Below are 23473 nucleotides of genomic sequence, written 5' to 3'. Positions count from 1 at the left end.
AAAAAGCTGACATTTTTACCTTTATGATTCCTTCTAACAAAGTTCTACTTCCACAATAAAACAGTAAGAACATGGTTTTATTGTTTGTAATATAGTCCTTTAATCCAGAGGCTAACAAAATTTATCTGCAAAGGGCCAGATACTAAATATTTTCAACTTTGTAGGCCATACTGTCAGAACCACTCCACTCTGCCCTAATAGAGTAAAAGCATCCAGAGATAATATGTAAATGAATGAATGTGGCAATGCTCCAATAAAACTTTATTTACAAAAACTGTGCAAAAACAAAATAAAAACCCAGAGGTTTTTTTTTTTTGCCCACAGAGGGCAGGCTGGATTTGGCCCATTATTGGTATTTTGCCAAACCCTGCTTTAACTACATCTGGGATTTATTTAGATTGATGTATAATAAGCATTTTTCTTTTTATTTCTCTGAATAGCTGGTTAATTCTTTCCATTCACCATCAATATATCAAATTCCTTTAAAAATGTCTCTTTAGTGGCAATCTCTTTTTTTCTATCATTAGCCTGACTAACCTTATGAAACCACACTCTTCTAATGAAAATAACCATGGGATGTTTAACCAATTAATAGAATTTGCCACTATCAATCTATTTTTTAGATCATGTGTAACGTGTGCGTGCATGCCTATTTACTCTTTAAAACATTAGAAACTATTGATAATCTCATCAAAATTGTATCAAAACTATACCTTAATTAGGAATAACTGATATCTTACTTTTTAAAAAAGTCATAACATTCATTCAAGTTGTCTTTTATCTGACATAATACAGTTTAGTTGCTTTGCTATAGGCAACAGTGTATCTTTTCATCATACTACCTAACTGGGAAGAGACTGATCTACAGACTATAGCTATCTTTTATTTAATTAACATTCAACTAGCTACTTCACTAAACTTTCATGAATTCTACTAATTCTCTAATAAAGATCCTTACCAGCAAATGACGATAATTTTGTCTCCCCTTTTCCATTATTTCTTCTAATTTCTTTAACATGTACTGGGTCGAAATCCAACAAGAGTTAAACAATAATGCAGAATCAGTAATTTGTGTTCTTTTAGTAATTATAAACAGTAGATTTCCATCATTTTAGTTTTAAATTCAATGACTGTTATTGATCTGAAGTAGATATTTCCTTACCATGATCAAGAGAGTATCTATTGTAAGAAATGCATAGTGAATTACATGAGATGTCTTCTGGCATCTATATATCTATATATATAGTATTACCTGACCTGTTGGTGAAGTTATATATTAAAAGATCTTCTAATATTAACCAGTCCTGATATTCCTGTTATATAGTATAATGCAAATTTAAAGTAAGAAAAAAAAATTTTAATCTCAGAAAAAACTGGCACACTTTAATGGCTTCCATCAGCTCTCTTGCTCATTGTCAGGGACAATTATTCAGACTTCTGATACATTCCATAAGTCTCAAGAACGTATTACTTATGTAATATAGTAAAGTAAGTATACATCTTAAGTACCTTGTTTACACACCCCACAATGCCTTCAAGGTAGAATCATGTTTATTAAGAATCACCTGACAATGGCTAAGTTTACAAACATTAATAACAAATCAATGACTAAATAACTTGGGAGTAAAAATCTGATAACCCAAAAGCTTTCAGAAACAGAAAACTAGGTGTCAAAACAAAACAAAAACAAACTCCTTTACCAATATCTTTAACTTCTTTTTGTTTACCAAAAAAGAAGATCCATATCAGTATCCCAAGAAAGTATTTTAGAAATGAAGAACCCAGTTCCTATAGCCAAGTACACTAGGTATAACTAAAAATAGCCCTTACATTTAATTACTGCATTCTAATTTCCAAGACTATATGGCTTACTACTGTGACAATTAATTTGCTTTCTCATTCTAATCCATTTCTTGCAATGAAAGACTGTAGATTAGCTCTCCTTTTATTCTGAGCAAAAAGAAAAAAAATCATGATTTTAATGTAACATTTACTGAATTTCCAGCTTTTAGGACCTATTGAAAAAGGGAAAAGGAAAAATAAGTTCTCTAGCTCTTAAAAGTTTGTATTTTAAAACCTTTCTAGGCTTTTTTTAAAAATTAAACAACTTATTTATAAAAAAGATTGGTAGACTAGTAATAGTAAGAACCTAATTATGGCCCCAGATTAGCTCCTTGAGTAACTAACTTAACCTCTATGAATCTCAGTTTCATCATCTACAAATGTAGTTAGTATCATGTACTCTGGCCTTCTGAAATAAGAGGATGAACCAACATAGTACACATAAAAGGATCTGTAACTGTAAAAATATTACAGAAAATATTATGGTGACATGCAATGGGATCTGAATAAAGAAATGAAACTAAGAGGCCAAATGATGTTATGCCAGTAACAGAGACAGGAAGATGACAACTAATAAAACCAGAAAATCATAACAGAATAATCAAGAGCAAATAACTAGAAGTAGAGAAATTTATATACACACATTTCAGTACTTTAGTGATTGATATAGGAAAGTAAAGAAATTAAAACTAAAATGAATCGTGTAAGAAGGAGAATTAGGGAGTGAGCTGAAAGCAAAACTACAAGTTAAGCAAAGAGAAAAGCCAAAGGAGGTTTTGACACAGTGCCATGAACTAAAGCTATGATCTTACTAAACCATGAGAAGAGCTACTAGTAATTAATGGTCAAAAGCAAAATCTATCAGTATTTATGAGCCTCATATTAATAGAACTGTTTTATTTTAAGAAAATAATACATTGAAACTCCCTTTTCCAGTCTATGGGAAATTAATGAGTGATAAAGCATTAGGCAGTACTGAAAAGCAAGGAATACAGATTTCCAACGGTCATGGGGAAGAAATACCTGAAAGAACAGGACAATGAAGAAGGGAAAGGAGGCTGGGAGGGAAGGGGAGGAGGGAGGAATAGGGAGAGGTGGGAAAATAGGAGAGAAGGGGAGGGAAAAGAAAGAACCATAGTTTAACATGAGATCTCCCGAGAGATATCTAGGAAGAATTCTCAAAAGTCTGCTCCTACAAGACTGGTGTAGCTAATAAAGAGGACTTCTCAGAGAAAAGAAGCTTTACCCACTCACACGCTGAGATGCCTTATTGTAGGGTCAGGGTGAAGAATGCCTCTGGACCTTGTGTGCAGGACCTACACACATTCCTACTTGGTTCTCAAAAGTCCAATCAATCAGGTGGTGAGAGCCTTTGGGAAAATTCTTGCCCATAATCATGATGAAATTTCATATCCAACGTTTTGTAACACATTACATTCTGAATACAATATAAAAACGCAGGTGTTTCTTTATGCTGACAGTTCTATCTTATAGTATTCACCAGCAACTAGAACCTCTGATTATTTTTCAGAACAGTAGTACAAATAATCCTTCCCAATGCCCTCTTCCCCAATGTATTAGGTCTTTGCTGTAACTACCTTTTATCTCAAGAAAAGTGTCACTGACTCACGTAAAGTGAGAACAGGATGCCTCTGGTACCTCACCATCATTATGATTTCTTATGGATTTCCCATGTCCACACGGGGTGTACGAAGAGACAGGACATGTGTCCTGTATACATATGTGGTTGTACTTTTCTGAGGCATACCCTTCCATGTGAATTTTCTCTAAATGTCAGGACATTTCTTTATCCCTAATTCAGGTATCCCAAGATCTCCATTGCCTGCTTTTATTAAACATGCTTTCAATCTACCTTCTATTCAAATATTTTAATGTTCCTTCTCTACCATCTTCTTTGTAGCCCTTTACAATCATACCCATCCAGCTCCTATGGTTTTATCATCACTACTCTATAAAGCTACCTCCCATGGGGCATCATGAAATTCTTGCTTAAATGAACAACAATCTGACCCTACAAATCACCTACATCTATAAATCACCTATTCTTCTATCTCCTTACTCTGAAAGAGTGGTTCTCAATAACAGATGATTCCCCAACCCCAGGAAACATTTGGTATCATCTGGAGACATCTGGTGGGGGTGCGGATTGCTACAGGCATCTAATAAGTAGATGACAAAGATACTGCTAAACGTCCTACAAGCACAGGACAGCCCTTCACAACAAAGAATTATCTGGTCCAAAATGTAATAGTGCTGAAGCTGAGGAATCCTGCTCAAAGACATCTGAATGAAAAAAATCTACACAGAAGTCTTACATTGTCAAACCCTCTAGTATAACAGGAAGATATGGAAAGACAAGTTGTCTCCATATCAACTGTCATTTCAAAGAAATAGCTAATTCATACTATCTTTACTTTCTCAGCCTCTGAATTAATGTGATCTGTATAAAACACAGATCACCCTCAAATAATTGTTGCTACTGTATATTCATCCCTTGTTCCCCTTCCTACATTCCAAGACAATTACAGTGCCTGATTTAATTTCTTCCATCCCAACCACTGTAACATCATTAGCTGCATGAATAACTTTGCTGCCTTACATGACCTCTGACTTTTACATCCAGAACTACACTAAAATAGCAGACTTCTATCCTAATCCTTATTACTCCACAGATCCCCAATTTGGTCTGTCCCCTATCATCTATCAAAGCCTTCTTTACCTTCTAGTCACTGATCCAATGAACTGGTTCTTCAATCAACTAACCCTTCCAAAGATAGCCTGTCCATTACTCCCTCCTGAAAAACACTTAAATCCATTACTTCATTACTGTACTTCATTAACAGTATCTGCACAAACTCAATCAAACCATAAACTCATGAACCTTCAGCCCTGTCTTCTGTACCAAGTTCTAATCCTCGAAGACTCACACTTTCCCTAATTCTGCACTGAAATTGTAAAACCCAGAGAACAGTGGTATTTAGAAACAAAGTAGATTAAAAACCTTAATTACTACTCAGGAAACATATAATATTACTCTTGTTGATTCCTCAGCATTATTCTCACAAGATAATTCAAATTGCCTCAAACTTCATTAAAGAATCCTCCTCTCATCCTGTCAACAAACTACTTCACTTCTTAATCAACAACTTCCGCTCCCAAATGAATAATTAATGTGTGAAAGGAAAAGTAGGGAAGAAAAAAAAGGTGAAATGTTTACTTGAGCATTGTCAGGTTCATCTTTAATTTTGTCTAGTAGTCCCTGCTGTGGTGCCATTGCTTTGTCATACTCATCATCCAAAGGTTCTTCTTTAATTCTAATATTTGATGCAAAGGAATTCCCCAGTTCCGAACCAATGGATTCTTTATTGGCAAATGGATAGCTGGAGTCCTAAAACACAATATAAAGGATTAATAAATATTCAGATTTTAGAATTATTCCTCTTCAGGTTCAACACCCAAAGAAAAACTTACTGGATATGAAGAATTCTACGGACAGTCATTAGAGTCCCTGTGGCTAAAAGTAAATGTGAAATATGTCTAAATATCAAATACAAATAGAATCTAAGAGCTAAGACTTCTTAGAACATCTCCAAAGATGTCCTTTCCAAAATAATAAAGCAAATTAAAAAAAAAAATTCAGCGCTCCGCCTACTACATATAGTTACAGTTTAGAAAGTGACATAGAGAAAACTTTGACACTTGCCACAGTTACAGCATTCTACATACACACTGAAAACTTACCCTAAAGTTTGTTTCTGGGGTTTGTGGTAAATGAGTATGTAATGTTTCTTCAACTTGATTAGCTATTGAAAGAAAAACAAAACAAAACAAACATATGTATATGAATAATAAATCTTATAAAGAGTGACCTAAAAAGCTATCATTTGATAATCACCTCTCTTTTCCAACAAAGATGCTCATTAGCATGAAATGGGTCCCAAGAAAACACCCAAAGGTAGTTTCATTCAAAGTAAACAATCTGGCCCCACCTAACTTTCAGCCTCATCTCATGCTTTTCCTTGCTCAAACCTAAATAAAGTGGTTACTTTATTCACTATGCTCTAAAAATTAGTTGTGTTTTTTCTTTCCCATTTCTGCTTGTTATCATTGCAAATCCCCTCTGTCTATCCAAATCTTTATAGTCTTCCAGACTCAGCTCAGTTCAAAAATTCACCTCTCTATAAATCCATTCCTGGCCAGTAAGTTAAAAATCATCTCTAAGAATACCTAAAACACTGTTTCAGTTATTTGAAGGAAATCTTCACGTACTGGCTTATGACAACCTCTCCCACTACTGTCTTTAATTATAAATTAAATCTTACGCTATTCAACTGGTCACTGACACTTCTAATACTTTACTTGTCCCTTTTAATACTAGACATTATGATTCTTGAAGATAAGTACCCTCATAATATTCAATATCTCTATAGGAAATACTAAAAATACCTACTGAATAATATAGCATACTCTTGCACAGCCTTCTAAGAAATGGATACTTAAGTTAATTGTTGTTTTTAACAATACTGATTTATTCTTTCTACTATATTTTTCCTAGTATTGTCAGAAGAAATGTAAGGGTTGGTAAATTATACCTTACTTTCCCTCACATCTACTGAACATTTATTGAAACATTACTATTTTCACTATATCCAAGAATACAAAGATGAATCAGATACACACTGACCCTCAATAAACTCCTACATCAGTATGTAAGGCAGAAACAAATATAGAACTATAATAATGTGTGATATGGACTATAAATAATGATATGAACAAGGTGCTATGAAAATACAGATAAGGAAAAATTCATTCTTGATGCAGAAAGGTTAGGGATGACTACAGAGTAGAAGAGGTTTATGAGTTAAGCAGTGCTGGATAAAAGTACTTTTACAGGCATATATACAAAGAGAGAAAATGGCATCAGGCAAATGGAACAATAAGAGAAAACGGAGGCATGAGGAAAATATATGATATACTCAAGAATGAAAGTAGAGCTAAAGTATAGGGTACACTGAGCAAGAGGCTCAAGAAGAGTCTCAAGAAACTTCTAAAACATAAAATAGAAATGTTATCAAAAAGAAAAATCCTCCCTAATTTGGTGGGACAGCAGTCTGAATTAGTGCTTACAGCACAAAGAAGTTAAATCCAACTTCAGGTTCCAATGTTCAATCAAAGAAAATGAACAGGTGATTTGAGTATCTTGCTTTCTCATCAAAAAATTGCAATCAGGGGAGGGAGAAATGAGGTTTAGAGCTATTTTTCAACCATTTATACCATTACCAAAAGTTATGGGGAGAAATTCACTCTGCAAAGAACAAGGATAAAAGAAAAATGACAAGCTTACAACGAATTTAACTGTTCCCACTTCACTTAGCATGGGAAGTAATAAAAGTTGTATTATTTTAAGTATGTTGTTATTTATTGTTGTATTGCTCTATTCCAACAATTATTACCTGCTTTATCAAAAAAACTGCTTTTCAACCTTGAATCCAATTCTTTATGGGGTTTGTCCAACTGTTTTTCACGTTCATAAGTTAGGTCTCTATTTTTCTCCTTTCCAGAAAATGTCTCTTTGCTGTTTTCTCTTACTAGACTAAAATCTTTCGGTATTGATTTAAAGACAGAAACCTGATCAAACTGTTTGGGAAAGTCTTTTTTTAATTTATTTTGAATCTGTATTTCATTTTCATTGTCTGATTCATGCTGTGAGACTCTTCTCTCTACTTCCAAGCTATCATCAGTATGAACTGAAGAAGCAAGATTGTCCTTTGAACTAAAATCCTGTTCATCCTCATTGTCACTACCAACGACTGGAATTCCTGCAAGATCCCCAGAGTTCAAAAAATAATCATCTTCATCCAGCAATGAATTTTCAGATCCTGTTTGATTCGGCATTCCATAAGACATGCTGTCAAGGGTAGGAGTTAAGTTGTGGTCTATATCTTCAGACATTTCTGTATCCATGATACCACCACCTTAAAAAGTAAAATACTGTTTAGACAAACGATAATGCTAAAGTTGACCACATTTATAAGGCCTGTCTGCTATTTAAACAAATATTTTTCTTTCCAAATAAAATATAGATATTATTGCAGTATTCAATTAACACTTTGAGGTAAGTTTGACAGATTTGATTATCCCTATTTGACAGATCAGGAAACAGGGACTTAAAACTTGAGAAACTATTTTTAGTTAGGAATAAAGGCAATGTGATATAGAAAATAGTACCTACTTCAGGATCAGACATACCTGTGTTGGAATCATAGCATGATCACTGAAAATCTGTGATCCTTAGAAGTAAACTCTCAGGTTTCTTTATAAAGCAGTATAATACTGACCTTGGAAATTAATTTATGGTGAGGATTAATGGTAGTGTATATGAAGGACCTACCAGCAGAGTGACTGACACATAAAAGGGAAAATAAAAGTGATAATTATAATTACTATAGTGGTTATTCTGGGGACCTGATATTAGAACCCAGGTCTGTGGTCTCAGAGTCCCAATTTCTCTGCATTAACTCTAATAAACACAAGAGTTAATGTTTACGATACTACCATTTAAACATAAAGATAAAATTTATCCTAGCTAGAATAAATTTTAAAAACTGTTTACTGGTCAAAACTATGTGCTCAAGTCTCTCTCATTCCAAAATAAACAAACAAAAAAAACCCTTCAGGCCTTGTATTTCTCATGCCCTCATTTACCTTTCCTTCACAGTCAAACTTCTAGGGAAAAAAAAAAAAGCCTACATTGGTTTGTTTCTACTTCATCTTAATCCGCTGAACACATGTAATCTGGTTCCCAATTTTACATTTGAAATGCTCTCATGAAAATCACCAATGATCTCCTAATGGTCAAATCCATTAGGATTTGTGCAGCAAACCCATTACATGGCATATCCCTCCTGGATAAAATTCCTTCAGTTTCTGTGACACTATGTTTCTTCCTACCTTTCTAATTGGTCTATTAATTCATTTCATATTCTTCCTCTTCCTTTATACATTCAGTATCAGCTTTCCTCCAAGATTCTAGTTCCCTTCTCATTTTATACACTTGGACTATTTTATTCACCACCACAGCCTTGACTTTTGCGATTAACTTCCTAAGCACTTTAGCTTAGACCCAAGGGTCAGATGTCTATATTCTTATAAGTCCCCTGTAGGGACCTCCAACTTAGTACCTCTAAAATCAAACTCATCCTGTTTCCATTTCAAGCATATGCTTCTTGTATTTCCCTCATTTGATTAACAGTATCACCAAACCAGAAGTATGATCAAGACAGAAAAAGAGAAGCACTCCAGTTCTCCTTCCCCCTGGACAAATTCTCCAAATCCATCTCCTCTACTTGGAACCATTCTAACACCCACATCTCTTCCTGCTGACAGTGTATTAAATCCACATAGTTATCTAAGAAGCAACCATATCTTTACAAACCCTAACCCTGAAGAACCACATTTAATTGGTCCATAAGCTGCCAAATTGGAACTGATAAAAACAAACAGCGAAGCAAACAATATAAATATTAGTGGCACCAACAACAGCCTTGCTTTTATTTCTCTCTGAAGCCCACATGAAACCTTCAATGTGGTTAGTTCTTCAAATCACTCCCTGCGTTCTATGATCCAGGATAAATTCTTCTTTTTAAGTTGATTTGAGCTGAATTACTTACTACTTATAATCAAGTCCTAACTGATACAGGGTCCAAATGAAAGTGTCAAGTTGCCCTCCTAGATTAAAAAAAAAATTATCTTTCTAAATGATAAATCATTTTGTATTATACTTTCCTTTAAAACCCTTCAACAGGTCCCCACTGCCTAAAGTACTCATTCATTCAGCACATACAGACAGGGTAGGGCAAAAGTAGGTTCACAGTTGTTCATATGGAAAAAATACACTAACTAATAACACAATAATAAACCATGTTTTGCATACTCAGAACTGTAAACCTACTTTCTGCCCCACCCTGTATTTATTAGGAAACCACTGTGTGGTAAGTACTATGATAATCCCCCCTCCTCACAGAATTAGAAACACAGACAATTAGAGGAAATAATCACCATTTTTACTTAACAAATAATTGAAACAGATATAAAATCTTAGAAATATCTACAACTTAATTTCTCATGGTATGCCACAGGAAAGAAGCAGGGAGGGAAGGCATCACACAGTGTTACAGCTATTCATTTTACTATTCTTTCCATTGTTCTGTTTATTTAAAAATTCTCGTAATACTTCTGAAACAAGTGGCAGGAGCTGTGGTTGCCGTGTGGGGTGGGCAGGCACTGTGGCTATGGGCCCGGCCACGGCACCGCAGCTCTCCAGGGCGCAGGACATCACCCTGCATGGGAGCACTGAAAAAATGGCTGAGTTCTTCTCATTTGGCATCAACAGAATTTTTTATCAGCATGGAATTTATCCCTCTGAAACCTTTACTCGAGTGCAGAAATACAGACTTGCCTTGCTTTTTAACTACTGATCCTGAGCTCATTAAATTCCTAAATAATGTGGCGGAACAACTAAAAGATGGGTAAAACAAGTGTTCAGTTCAGAAACTGGCAGTATTCATCTTGAATTTCGAAAGTGGTGAGGTCCTTGAAGATGGCAGTTTGATACTGAATGTGACAAGAATGCCAAAGATGACAGTACACCCAGAGAAAAGTCTCAGAAAGCTATTCAAGATGAAATCTGCTCATTGAACAGACAGAACTCAGCTACAGTGACATTTCTGCCACTATTTTACATTTCTTGTTCACTCAATCTGCTGCTAATCTATAGACAAAGATTTGGTTGTACCTTTGGAAAAGGAGGAAGAGTTTGGGACCACAGTTCATTACCATTTCTGAGCCAAGTCCATCTGTATTCCTTTGCTACTAAAATCCACAAAGTGAACAGTATGGTGGTCTACAAAATCCCTGCCCATGAATGAAGATGAACTGAGAACAATAATGCAATTCTCAAATGTGCATTTTTGGAAATCAATTCTACTATAATTCATGTTATTTTTCACTGATTAATTTTTAGATGGGGAAAACTAACATTATACTTTAAACTGTACATAATTGTTCCATTTTCTGGTACTTGTCTGACTTTCCACAGAGGTGATGTAATTTTTTGCATACTTTTCAAAGGGGAATTGGAAGATTACATCAGCACTGAAATTTCGATTTCTCTGAAGGTGGTAATTAGATAGAAAACCTTCTGCTAAAAAGATAAATGCGTTCATAAACCAGACCTTTTGATCAAGTAGCCTGACTCAGAATATAGGTAAATATAAAACACAGCAAAAGAAATCAGAATATTCAGAATCTTTGTTTAGGTCCTAAGGTAACTGATAATCCACAATAACAAAATATTGCTAGTTGGTCCTTTTGACACATATTTTATCTGTATAGTTTCTATATTGAAAAAAACTCCAATTATTTGATTTAATGTATATAATTTACACTTAGAAAGCTATCGCTGTTTCTGTTTAAGCTTCAGTGATACAGAATTCTTAAAAGTGTCTTTTTGTTTTATAAAATCAAGTTTTAAATGACAATGATAAAGTTAAATGTGCATATTTTTAAAAAAATTCTCGTAACAAGAAGTTAGGAAGAAAATAAAAAAAGAAGACATTACCATACACACACCGTGTGATAAATCTACCAGACTATAAGCAACTGAAGTTCAGGGTCAGAGGCTTCTCTATACAACAGGTTTATCCTTAATACCAGATCACATAGCATGTGCAAAGTAACTGTTTAATGAATGGAAAGAATGTTTTTCATGTGGTCAGCAGTTTAATCTAGGTTTCACAGCAAATTAGAATATACAAAAAAGTAATACTGCTAGCAAAATTCAAAATTTCTACATTTAAATTCAAAATATGTAATTGGAGGAGATAAGATGGCAGAGGAGTGAGTGGAAGTCACACTGACCTCCTCCCAAGGCCAATCTGGAATTAAAACGAAGTTGTGGAGAAATCACCCAGAACAAACAACTCAATAATATCAAGAGAGAAACTATATAACCACCAACAGACAGAAGAATCAGCTTCAGCACAACCTGACTGGTAGGGAGTGCAGTGGAGAAGCTAGAGGGCTGTACGAGAGCCCACACAGGTGGCAGCTAAAGCACCAGAGGAATATTTAAATGGCTGGTTAGATCCCCCTGATAAGTGTGGGGTCTAAATCCTAAACTGGGATCCCCAGCCTACAGCACCAAAGCCCAAAAAGTACACAGATAACAGCCAGGAGAGAAGCTTCTGGGTTGCTCTCTGCCAGAGACAGGCAGCTGGAGATGCAAAGAGATGTTTAAAGGGCCAATGTATAAATTTTCATTTGCAGCCACTTATCCTAAGCTCCAGCCAAGGGAGAGGCAGAGTAGACTGGAGACGCTTAAGGAGACTGGGGACAGAGGTTTTGGGGAGAGAACTGAGAGAGTAGCTGCTAGTTGATCCTGGTGCCAAGTCATCCCCCATATGGCAGCAGCTATATTGCTCAGGCAGGCCACGCTCCTCTGAGTGGCAGTAGTCTGAGGGGAAGCAATACTCCCACCCCAGGAGGGACTCCGCTTTGCCCTGTGGTGCTTAAACCTGACTGCTTGGTGCAGAGTGACTAGATTAGCAACTGAAGGAGTCAAGCCACACAGTAGATCCCTGGTAGTTTCCAACAGGCTGCCTAAGGCCAGATGGGGTCACCATCTGACAAAACCAGAGGCAGTTCCAGAAAAAAAAAACAGTGGAAGATACCAGATGAAATCCACCATAGTCTTCTTCATGATTTGAGATATTTTCTTTCTTGTATGGCTTTTTAACATTCATTTCTTGTTCTCCAAGTTTGTGCATATTAAATCACTAGATTTTACACTATAGTTTATTTCAATTCACATATCTTGCCCTGCCTTCGTTTACCCAATTTTATCTTCTTTCCTCTTATTATTTTCGTTTTAAATTTTCTCTTGTTACAACTTCTTTCCATTCCACACTCTTACTTTTCTCCCCAACTCTGCCTCTGAAAACCAATTTTCTTGTCAATTGTCATCTCACCTTCTTTTTTCCCTCTCTTAAAATACTTGCATTCTCTCTCCACCTTTAGCAATCTTTGCTCATTGACTGTGGACAGAGTAGTAGTTGTTGCATTTTTTCAATTTATCTCTAGATCTTCACTAATGTTGAATTTCAAATCTCCAATTTTTACCATTCCCCTCTCCTACTCTTTTTTTGTCTCAAATTTTAATATTGCCCTGTCTTAGCCTATTTTCTTTCTTTTTATAATTCTCTTTCATCCTTTTTTCCTTTTTTTTCTTTTCATCTCAAATTTTTATTTTTACCTCTTAGCCCAGTTTTCATTCCTCACCCTTAGAATTCCCTCCCCTTGTTATCATCTCATAATCACCTTCCTTTCCTCTAGACAGCTCTTCAGCTTTTCTTTCTTTTTCCCCCTCTTATTCCCATTCAACCAATATTAATTTTAGCTGATTTGTTGCTGATAGTGCTACAGTGAATCTTTATCTTCAATTTGGTTCCTATCATTTTATTATTTTTTTTTACTTTTTCCCCTTTTTCTTTCTCTCAATTTATTTTATATTATTTTCTTTTAATTTGTTTAAAGCTAATACTATGCACTTCCCTTTACTCACTCTATTCTACCTTCTTCATTCCCTTTTTTATTTATAATGTAAGTTTTACTTTCTCTCTTCACCTTTCTCTGATTCGCTATTCTTACTAGTGCTCCTCCATCACCCTCTCAAAATCATTTTTCTTTCAGTAGATCATTTCACATTCACTCTCCTTCCTTATAATAGTCTTAATCTCTTTACACTCTTAATAATACTGTTTCATTTGCTGTTGATTGTGGGATTGAGGGTGGGAGTTATTTCTGAGGGTGTGGGTTTGTTTCCTGGGCTTTGCAGTTTTGTTCTGGCAGCACATACACAGCAGCATACAAGACGTGGTGGGTGGAGTAACTGTCAGCCAACCAGCTGGAGGGAAGGACCCACCAAGGACAAGACAAGGATGTCCACTTTCATCACTTCTATTCAACACAATATTGGAAGTTCTAGCCACAGCAATCAGACAAGAAAAATAAATAAAAGAGATTCAAATTGGACAGGAAAAAGTAAAACTGTCACTTTTTGCAGATGACATGATAGTGTACATAACCAAAACACTACTTCACCAAAACACTACTCAACGTAGTAAGTGCATTTTGCAAAATTATAGCAGGATGCAAAGTCAATATTCAGCAATCAGCCCTGCCTGGTGTGGCTCAGTGGATTGAGCATCGGCCTGTGAACCAAAGAGTTGCGGGCCAGGTCTCCAGTAGAGGGCACGTGAGAGGAAACCAGACATTGATGTTTCTCTTGCTCTCTATCTCCCTCCTTTCCCCTCTCTCTATAAAAATAAATAAGATGTTAAAAAAAAATCAAACGCATTTTTGTACACCAACAATGAAATATCAGAATCAAAAATCAGGGAAAAACATCCCACTTGCTATAGCAACAAGAAAAATAAAGTACGTAGGAATAAACCTAACCAAGGAGGTAAAAGACCTGTACTCAGAAAACTATACAACATTGAAGAAAAGAAATTAAGGAAGACACAAATAAATGGATGCATATACCATGTTCATGGACTGGAAAAATTAACATCATCAAAATGTCCATACTACCCAAAGCAATTTATAGATTCAATGCAATCCCTATTAAAATACCAATGACATATTTCACAGATATAGAACAAACATTTCAAAAATTTATATGGAACCATAAACAACCCCAAATAGCCTCAGCAATGCTGAGAAAGAACGACAAAATAGGAGAGATCACAATACCTGATATCAAACTATATTACAATGCTACTGTAATCAAAACAGTCTGGTACTGGCATAAGAACAGACACATAGATCGATGGAACAGAATAGAGAGCCCAGAAATAAACCCATGTCTCCATGGTCAATCAATATTCAACAAAGGGTGCAGGAGCATAAAATGGAGGAAAAATAGCCTCTTCAACAAATGCTGTTGGGCGAGCTGGACAGCTACATTTAAAAAAAAAAAAGAAATTTCACCAACTTACACGTTACACCAAAATAAATTCAAGATGGATAAAAGGCTTAAATAATTCATGACACCATAAAATTCACAGCAGTATTTTCACTGATATGTCCCCTAGAGCATAGGATATAAAGGAAAAAAAAATAAACAAACAGGACTGCCATCAAATTAAAAAGGTTCTGCACAGTTAAAGAAAAATTAGCAACATGAAAATGGAACCAACTTTATGGGAAAATGTATTTGCCAATGATACCTTGGGCAAGGGTTTGATCTCCATAATATAGAAAGAACTCACACGACTCCACTCCAGAAGACACACAATCCAATTAAAAAAAAAGGCGAAGGACCTGAACAGACACTTCTCTAAGAAGGATATACAGAGGGCCAATAGACATATGAAAGGATGTTCAGCATCACTAGCCATCAAGAGATGCAAATTAAAATCACAATGAGATACCACTTCATACAGTCAGAACAGCCATCATAAACAGATCAACAAACAAGTGCTGACAAGGTGCAGAAAAGGGAACCTTAGTACACTGTTGGTGAGAATCCAGACTGGTGCAGCCTCTGTGGAAAACAGTATGGAACTTCCTCAAAAAACTAAAAATGGAACTGCCTTTTGACCTGGCAATTCCACTGCTGGGAATACACCCTAAGAATCCTGAAATACCAAGTCAAAAGAACCTATATACCCCAATCTTCATAGAAGTATTATTTACAATAGCCAAGTGTTGGAAACAGCCTAAATGCTCATGAGTAAATAGTCGATCAAAAAACTGTGGTATATTTACATAATGGAATACTACACAGAAGAAAGAACTCCTACCCTTTACGACAACATGGATGGAACTAGAAAGTATTATGCTAAGTGAAATAAGCCAGGAGGTGAGAGACAAATACCATATGATCTCACGTATAAGTGGAACTTAATAAAACAAACAAGAGAGGAAAACAGAACCAGACATAGAAATAAAGAACAAATTGACAGTGAACAGAGGGGAGGGAGCAGAGCGATAACATGGGAAAGAAGGGGAAGGGTCAAGTCAAGGAACATGTATATAAAGGACCCATGGATGAGACAATGGGGGATAAGAGAGGAGGGCTAATGTGGGAGGGAGTGTGGTCAGCGCAGGACAGAGCAATGGGGGGAAAATAGGGACAACTGTAATTGAACAACAATAAAACAAAATTTTAATGCAAAACAAATTTTTTAATATAATTAATTTTAATATCTATACATTATACCTCAAATTTAATTTTTTAATTTCCATTTATAATAGCCTAAAAATTTAAAATACATAGGGATGACAAATATGCATAAGACCTGTATTCTGAAAGCTACAAAACACTAAGAAAAATGAAAAATCTAAATAAAGACATTTCTAATAATATATACAAATAAAATCAATGATACTGATATAGAATATTAATATTTACTATTAAGACAGAAATACATATAAATATATAAATTAATGGAATGTGACAGAAATTACAGAAAGAGATTCCTACATATACGGAACTTAAATACATCTCAGTGGTGCCAATTTAGTGATGAAAACGTCTATTACTTAGATGAGAAAATGAATTATTTAACATGGTAGGACAATCAGATACTCATCTAAAACAAAATTAGAACCCAATCTTATCCTAAGTCCAATAATATATTTCAAATTAAATGTGACTTAAATGCTAAAATATAAAATAAAAAGCTTTAGAGTAGATTATAAAATTTTAAAGAAAGGCATTAAATATTTAAATGAATGGAAAGTCATACCAAGTTCATAGATAGGAATATTCAACGGCATAAACACACCAATCCTCTCTCTCGATTTACAGATTTAAAACAATTCCAATCAAAGTCCGTACAAGATTTTCTTATTATTTGACTTTGTTTTGTTAAGGACTTGGCGAGGTATTTCAAAAATGAATAGTGACAAGAATAGGCAAAACATTCCTAAAGAACAATTTACAGAGACATGAACCATCATATTATCAAGATTTAGAGCATAACTAAATTAACTAAGACAACATGGAACAAATAGTTCAATGGAACATCAACTGAGAACATGGGAAAAAAGGCCACAGATATAACTTTGTAGATCATTAGAAAAAGGACATAATATTTGATAAATGGCAGTGAAACAATGTTAGAATTATGAAAAGAAATAAAATTAGTTCCGTAACCCAACCCACAGAAAAGTTAAATCTAGGATAATTCAAGAGCTACATGTAAAATGTAAAACTAATGAAGTTTACAATGCAGTATCAGAGGTCTTCCTGACCAACCTCAGCCTAGGAAAGATTTTCCTAAATATAATGGGAAAACAGGGAAACCATAAAGGAAAAGACTGATATATTTCTTTATCATTCAACTACATTAATTTCTGCTTATGCAAAGGCTTTATAAAAGCAACTCATAAATTAGAAGTTATTCACAGTATCTATAACTGTCAAGTTTACTCTTTATAATATTTCTTAATTTAGAGAATTCCTACAATTAAGAAAAGACCAACAAACCAAAAATAAGTGGGCAACAGATTTACCTGAATAGTCATTTTGCATAAGAGGAATGTGAAATGGCCAATAAATATTAAAATGCATTCAACTAAATTATTCATCAGGGAAATCCTTTTTTTTTTTTAATGAATTCCATGTTCTACCTACCGTATTAACAAAGTTTAAAAAATATCAAATGTTGACGAGATGCACAGTCATCAAAACTCTAATGGTATAAGTATAAATGAATAAAACTTTAGAAAAATAAGTTTTGCGTTTCTAGGAGAATGTAGACACCTTAGGCCTGAGCAATCACCTTCCCAAATATACCCAATATACCCTAGAGCAGGAATGGGTAAACTATGTCTACACACCAAATCCAGAAGCCAGCTGTTATTTTTATATAACCCATGTACAAGGAATGATCTTCACATTTTAAATTGTTTCAAAAAATCAAAAGAAAAATATTTTATGACATGTGGAAATTATGTTAAATTAAATTAAAAATTTAGCCTCCATAAAGTTTTACTGGGAAAAAAACATGTTAATCCTTTATGTGTTCTCTATGGCTGTGTTCATGCTACAAAAGCAGAGTTGAGTTGTTGCAACAGAAACAGTATGATCTATAAAGCCTGAACTATTTACTATCTGGCTAGAAAGAGGTGGTCAATCCCTATCTTAAAATAATAGATTTATTTTTTGACAAAGACTAACCATAACAGATAGATTTTACATTGAATTCCATGCATGGTACTTTCTTATATGTATCAAAAAACATAAACAAGAATGTTCATAGATCCAGGAAGACAAACAATCCAATTAAAAAAATGGGCCAAGGACCTGAACAAACACTTCTCCAAGGAGGACATACACAGGGCCCAGAAACATATGAAAGGATGCTCAGCATCACTAGCAATCAGAGAGATGCAAATTAAAACCACAATGAGATACTACTTCACACCGGTCAGAATGGTCATCATAAACAAATCAACAACGAGTGCTGGTAAGGTTGTGGAGAAATGGGAATCCTAGTGCACTGTTGGTGGGAATGCAGACTGGTGCAGCCATTGTGGAAAACAGCCTGGAATTTCCTCAAAAAGCTAAAAATGGAACTGCCTTTTGACCCAGTGATTCCACTGCTGGGATTGTACTCTAAGAATCCTGAAACATCAGTTCAAAAGAACCTATGCACCCATGTTCACAGGAGCACAATTTACAATAGCCAAGTGCTGGAAGCAACCTCAGTGCCCATCAGTAAATGAGTGGATCAAAAAACTATGGTACATTTACACAGTGGAATACTACGCAGCAGAAAGAGCAAGCTACTACCCTTTGCAACAGCATGGATGGAACTGGAAAGCATTATGCTAAGCAAAATAATTATGCCAGGCAGTGAAAAACAAATACCAGACGATCTCACCTATAAATGGAACCTAATCAACAAAACAAACAAGAAAAATATAATCAGAAACATTGAAAGGAAAAACAAACTGACAGTAATGAGAGGGAAGGAGGGAGGGGCGTAACCAGAAAAAAAGTGGAAGGGTCAAATCAAAGGACATGTATAAAGGACCCGTGGACAAAGCCAAAGGGGGAAGGATTAAGGGTGGGAGGTAGGGGTGAGTGGGGAAGGGGAAACTGGTGGCGGGAAAATGGAGACAAATGTATTTGAATAAAAAAAATTTAAAAATACAGTCTAAAAAGAATGTTCATAGAAGATTTGTAATAAAGAAACCAGAAACATCAGGAAGTATATAGATGGCAAAATAAAATTTTATATTGTGATATACTTTAAAAATGAGACCTAAAACTCATAGAAAACATAGGGAAAAAAGCTTCATGGCATTGATATTGGCAATGATTTCTTTGGACATGACTTCAAAAGCATAGGCAACAAAAATAAATGGGACTAAATCACATTTTTAAAACTGCATCAAAAGAATTCAACATAATAAAATGGCAAAATACAAAGTGGAAGAAAATGCTCCAGCAAAGGTTTAATATCCAAAATAAACAGAGAACTCATAAAACTCAACACCAAACAAACAATCCAATTTATAACTGGCAGAGGACCTGAACAGACACCTCCCTCAAGAAGACATACGAACAGCCAGCACATACATGAAAAGATGCTCAACCTCACTTGTTCTTGGAGGATGCAAATCAAAACTACAATGAGATACCACCTCACACCTTTTAGAATGGCTATTATCAACAAGACAAGTCATAAGTATTAGAAAAGCTGTGGAGAAAAGGGAACCCTCATGCACTGCTGGGAATGTAGACTAGTATGGCCACTATGCAATACAGTTTGGCAGTTCCTCAAAAAATTAAGTCTAGAGTTACCATGTGACCCAGTAATCCTTCTTCTGGGTATCTACACAAGAAACTTGAAAACATATACTCGCAAAGATTCATGCACCACTATGTTCAGCAGCAATATCACAGTGGCCAAGATATGAAGACAGCCAAAGTGTCCTTTGATAGAGGACTGGATAAAGAAGATGTGATATGTACACAATGGAATACTACTCAGCCATAAGAAAAGATGAAATACTGCTGTTTGTGACAAGATGAATGGACCTTGAGAACATTATGCTAGGTGAAATAAGTCAGTTAGAAAAAGCTAAGCAGCATATGATTTCACTCATGTGAGATATAAAACTGAAACTTGTGGACACAAACAGAAATGGCTGCCAGAGGGTTAGGGTTAGGAGGATGAGGGTGGAGGGCGCCCAATATATGGTGGCAGAAGATGGTCTGACTTTAGGTGGTGGGCACAAAGTGCGATATACAGATCTAGTATTATGGAGATATACACTGGAAACTATGTGATCTTACTGACCAATGGCACCCAATACATTTAATAAAAATTATTTTTTTAAAAAAGTTATAAAGTTAAATAAATAAATAAAGCAAGCAAGCAAGAAATTGTTTGGTTTTCAAGGAGGGAAAAAATGGGAGAAAATACTTGCAAATCAACAGCAACAAAATAACTCAATTCAAAAATGGGCAAAGGGCTTGAATATACATTTCTCCAAAGAATATGTACAAGTGGTCCACAAGCAAATTAAAAGATACTCAACATTGGTAATTAGAAAACTGCAAATCAAAACTACAGTGAAATACTACCTCACCCCCATTAGAATGGCAACCTACAAGCCCATCAAGGGATAAATGAATAAACAAAATGTGGCATATCCGTACAGTGGAGTATTATTCAGCAATAAAAAGGAAGGAGATTCTGACGCATGTTTCAACACAGATGAACCTTGAGGGGAAAGTGAATTCTTGTCCAACGTGTAGAGAAATTTCAGTTTTGCAAGATGAAAACATTCTAGAGATCTATTGCACAACAATGTGAATGTACTTAACACTACTGAACTGTATGCTAAAAAATGGTTAAGTGGTAAATTTTACATTATGTACTTTTACAACAATTTTTTTAAAAATACAAATTATAATGTTTATATAATAAATTACTATGTATCTGTGATGAATAAGAGCCATATGCATCAATACAATTAAATACCAAAAATATATGAGAAAAAGGAAAATGGCAACACATATAGTATGATTCAAAAAAATACAAAGTTCATAAACAAGCAAAATTAAACAATATGTTGATTAATAATGTAAATGTGGTAAAAACTAAAAAGAAAAGCAGAGAAATAAGCAAAATTCAGTATAATGCCTATTTGGAGAGAGAAACAAAATTGGATTGAGGAACTGGCATCAGAGTCATGATGATAATGTACTTTTTTTTAAACCTGGGTGGTAAAACCAAGGTTTTTTACTGTTTTTTAAATATCTCACATTATAAATATTTTGTGTTTATTTATGCAAATAGTTTCCTAAACATTCCAAGAAACACCAGAATAGTATATAATAAAGGTATAAGAAAACTTTTTAAATCACAAATGAAAACCCTGATGTTAAAAATATCCAGTTTTCAGGTTAAGAACATTTGTTTGGGAAAACATGACACAAAGAAAAGGAAACAAAGCAAGAGAAATCAAAACCCCATACACTTATATTATAAAAAGAACTGTAGGCCCTGGCTGGTGTGGTTCAGTAAACTGAGCACTGGCCTGTGAACAGAAAGGTTGCTGGTTCAATTCCCAGTCAGAGCACACACCTGGGTTGCAGGTCAGGTCACCAGCTGGGGGCATGCAAGCAGCAACCAGTCAATGTATTGCTCACATATTGATGTTTCTCGCTTTCCCCTTCTCTCTTTCTAAAAATAAATAAATAAAATCTTTGAAGAAAAACTCAAAAACAGAAGAACCTTTAGGTGATGCCCTGACCAGTGTGGCTCGGTCAGTTGGGTGGCATCCCCAAAAGCAAAAGGTCACTAGTTTGATCCCTAGTCAGGGCACATGTCTGGGTTGCAGGTTCAGTCTTTTGAACTTGAATTTGAATTTAAGCAGCTTTTTAGTAAGCTGGTTGGGGCACACAGAGGTCGATGTTTCTCTCTTACATCTTGTGTCTCTCCCTCTCTTTATCCCTCCTTTCCCCTCTCTCTAAAAATAAATAAAATATTTTTTTAAAAAAGAAGAACTTTAGGTGATACATTCTAAAAGTTATTTTCTGAATGACTAAGTGGTTGTCTATCTTTTTAAATGTATACCTGAATCTTCTTTCAGAATTATCCTTTACCATGCTTACTGTGAATCACCTTAACAACTCTTATTGCACTATAAAATAAGCCTACAACTTGGCATAAAACAATACTTTCAGAAATGGAGAAAGGAGGTCCTGGCTGGTGAGGCTCAGTGGACTGAGTGCCAGCCTGTGAACCAAAGGGTCGTGGGTTCTATTCCCAGTCAGAGCACATGCCTGCATTGTGGACCAGGTCCCCAGTGGGGGGCATGTGAGAGGCAACCGCACATTGATGTTTCTCTCCCTCTCTTCCTCCCTTCCCCTCTGTCTAAAAATAAATAAAGAAAATCTTTAAAAATAAATAAATTATATTAAAAAAGGAATAGGGAAAGGATATTTAACAAATATTTGTAACTACACAATACAAAGGCCAGTACAAACGTTAAACTTACTAAAAAGCTGCTTAAATTCAAATTCAATAGGAATTAACAAAATGCAAATTAAAGTTAACAATGATATTTCATATCCATCAGATTTCCAAACATAAAGAGCTACAATATACAGAAATGAGTATAGTTGTCCTTATGCATTTCCAGTGGAAACGTGAGGCATTAAAGATGTTTTGAAAAGCAGACTAGCAACACATTAAAATTACACATACCCTTTACTCCACAATCTCCACTTTTTGTAACCTATCCACAGATACAAAACTACTAATATATAAAGACACACATTAAAGGATATTTAATGCATCACTGTTTATCATGGCAAAAAAAACACACAACATGAATGCCTAAAAACAAGGCAAAAAAAATAACTTACTGTATATCTCAATCATGGAATATTACACTATAAGAGATGGAGCTATCCCAGTTGATGTAGAGGGATATCAAGTACTCTTGAGTGAAAGAAGAGAAGTGGACAATTGTATGCCTATGATAATCTCATCTGTTAAACATAAAAAAAAAAAAAAACCCTCAAAATCCCTACATACACACATAAATATTTTATGAGCATTAAAGAAAAACATGGAAGGCTACTTACAAAGCTACTGACATGGGTTATGAGGGGGTGTAGACAGGACTAATGATATGGAAAGGAGGGGCTAAACCAAAAGTCAAAAAATTATTCTTAAAAAAATATCATATGTGATCAGATTCATGCAGCTATGTTTATCTATTACAGGAAACAGTTAATGTTGTAAAGATCCAAATATTGACCTACAGAGTGTTTTTTTAAAAACCATCTTCTGGTTTAGAAAAAAATGTCCTACGACAGGATTATATGCTGTGACAATGGACTGCATTTCCAAATATGGCTGCACCAATACCTCCCATCTACATGCTTTTCTACAATGTGACCTTAACCCTTCTCCAATAAAGAAATTGAGGTCTGAATCTTCTCCTGAATTTAAGTAGGCTTGGGTCTTCCTTGTAGCCAAAAGAATGTGGTAGAAGTGATGCTGTGTGGCTT

General features: G+C 35.0%; 1 protein-coding gene and 1 pseudogene across 2 annotated transcripts in view; one reads left to right on the top strand and one right to left on the bottom strand.

Annotated features, from left to right (window-relative positions):
* ZMYM4 (zinc finger MYM-type containing 4) overlaps window positions 1-23473 on the bottom strand; it is a 130708-nt gene that overhangs the window by 40081 nt on the left and 67154 nt on the right. The window contains exons 3-6 of one of the 2 annotated variants that reach the window (XM_054571948.1): window positions 7317-7838; window positions 5605-5666; window positions 5081-5251; window positions 959-1021 (exon numbers count right to left, since the gene is read on the bottom strand). The exons of the other annotated variant lie outside the window; for it this stretch is intronic. Of the exons in view, the coding sequence (XP_054427923.1) occupies window positions 959-1021; window positions 5081-5251; window positions 5605-5666; window positions 7317-7838 (818 nt within the window). The remainder of the gene's footprint in view (window positions 1-958; window positions 1022-5080; window positions 5252-5604; window positions 5667-7316; window positions 7839-23473) is intronic. 2 annotated transcript variants of the gene reach the window in all.
* Window positions 10155-10790, top strand: LOC129069425 (mitotic spindle assembly checkpoint protein MAD2A-like; annotated as a pseudogene).

Source organism: Pteronotus mesoamericanus, unplaced genomic scaffold (genome assembly GCF_021234165.1).
Source record: "Pteronotus mesoamericanus isolate MK-2021 breed Mesoamerican mustached bat unplaced genomic scaffold, CSHL_Meso_final contig_221, whole genome shotgun sequence".
Classification (NCBI taxonomy): Eukaryota; Metazoa; Chordata; class Mammalia; order Chiroptera; family Mormoopidae; genus Pteronotus; species Pteronotus mesoamericanus.
This window is presented reverse-complemented; position numbering and strand designations above follow the sequence as displayed.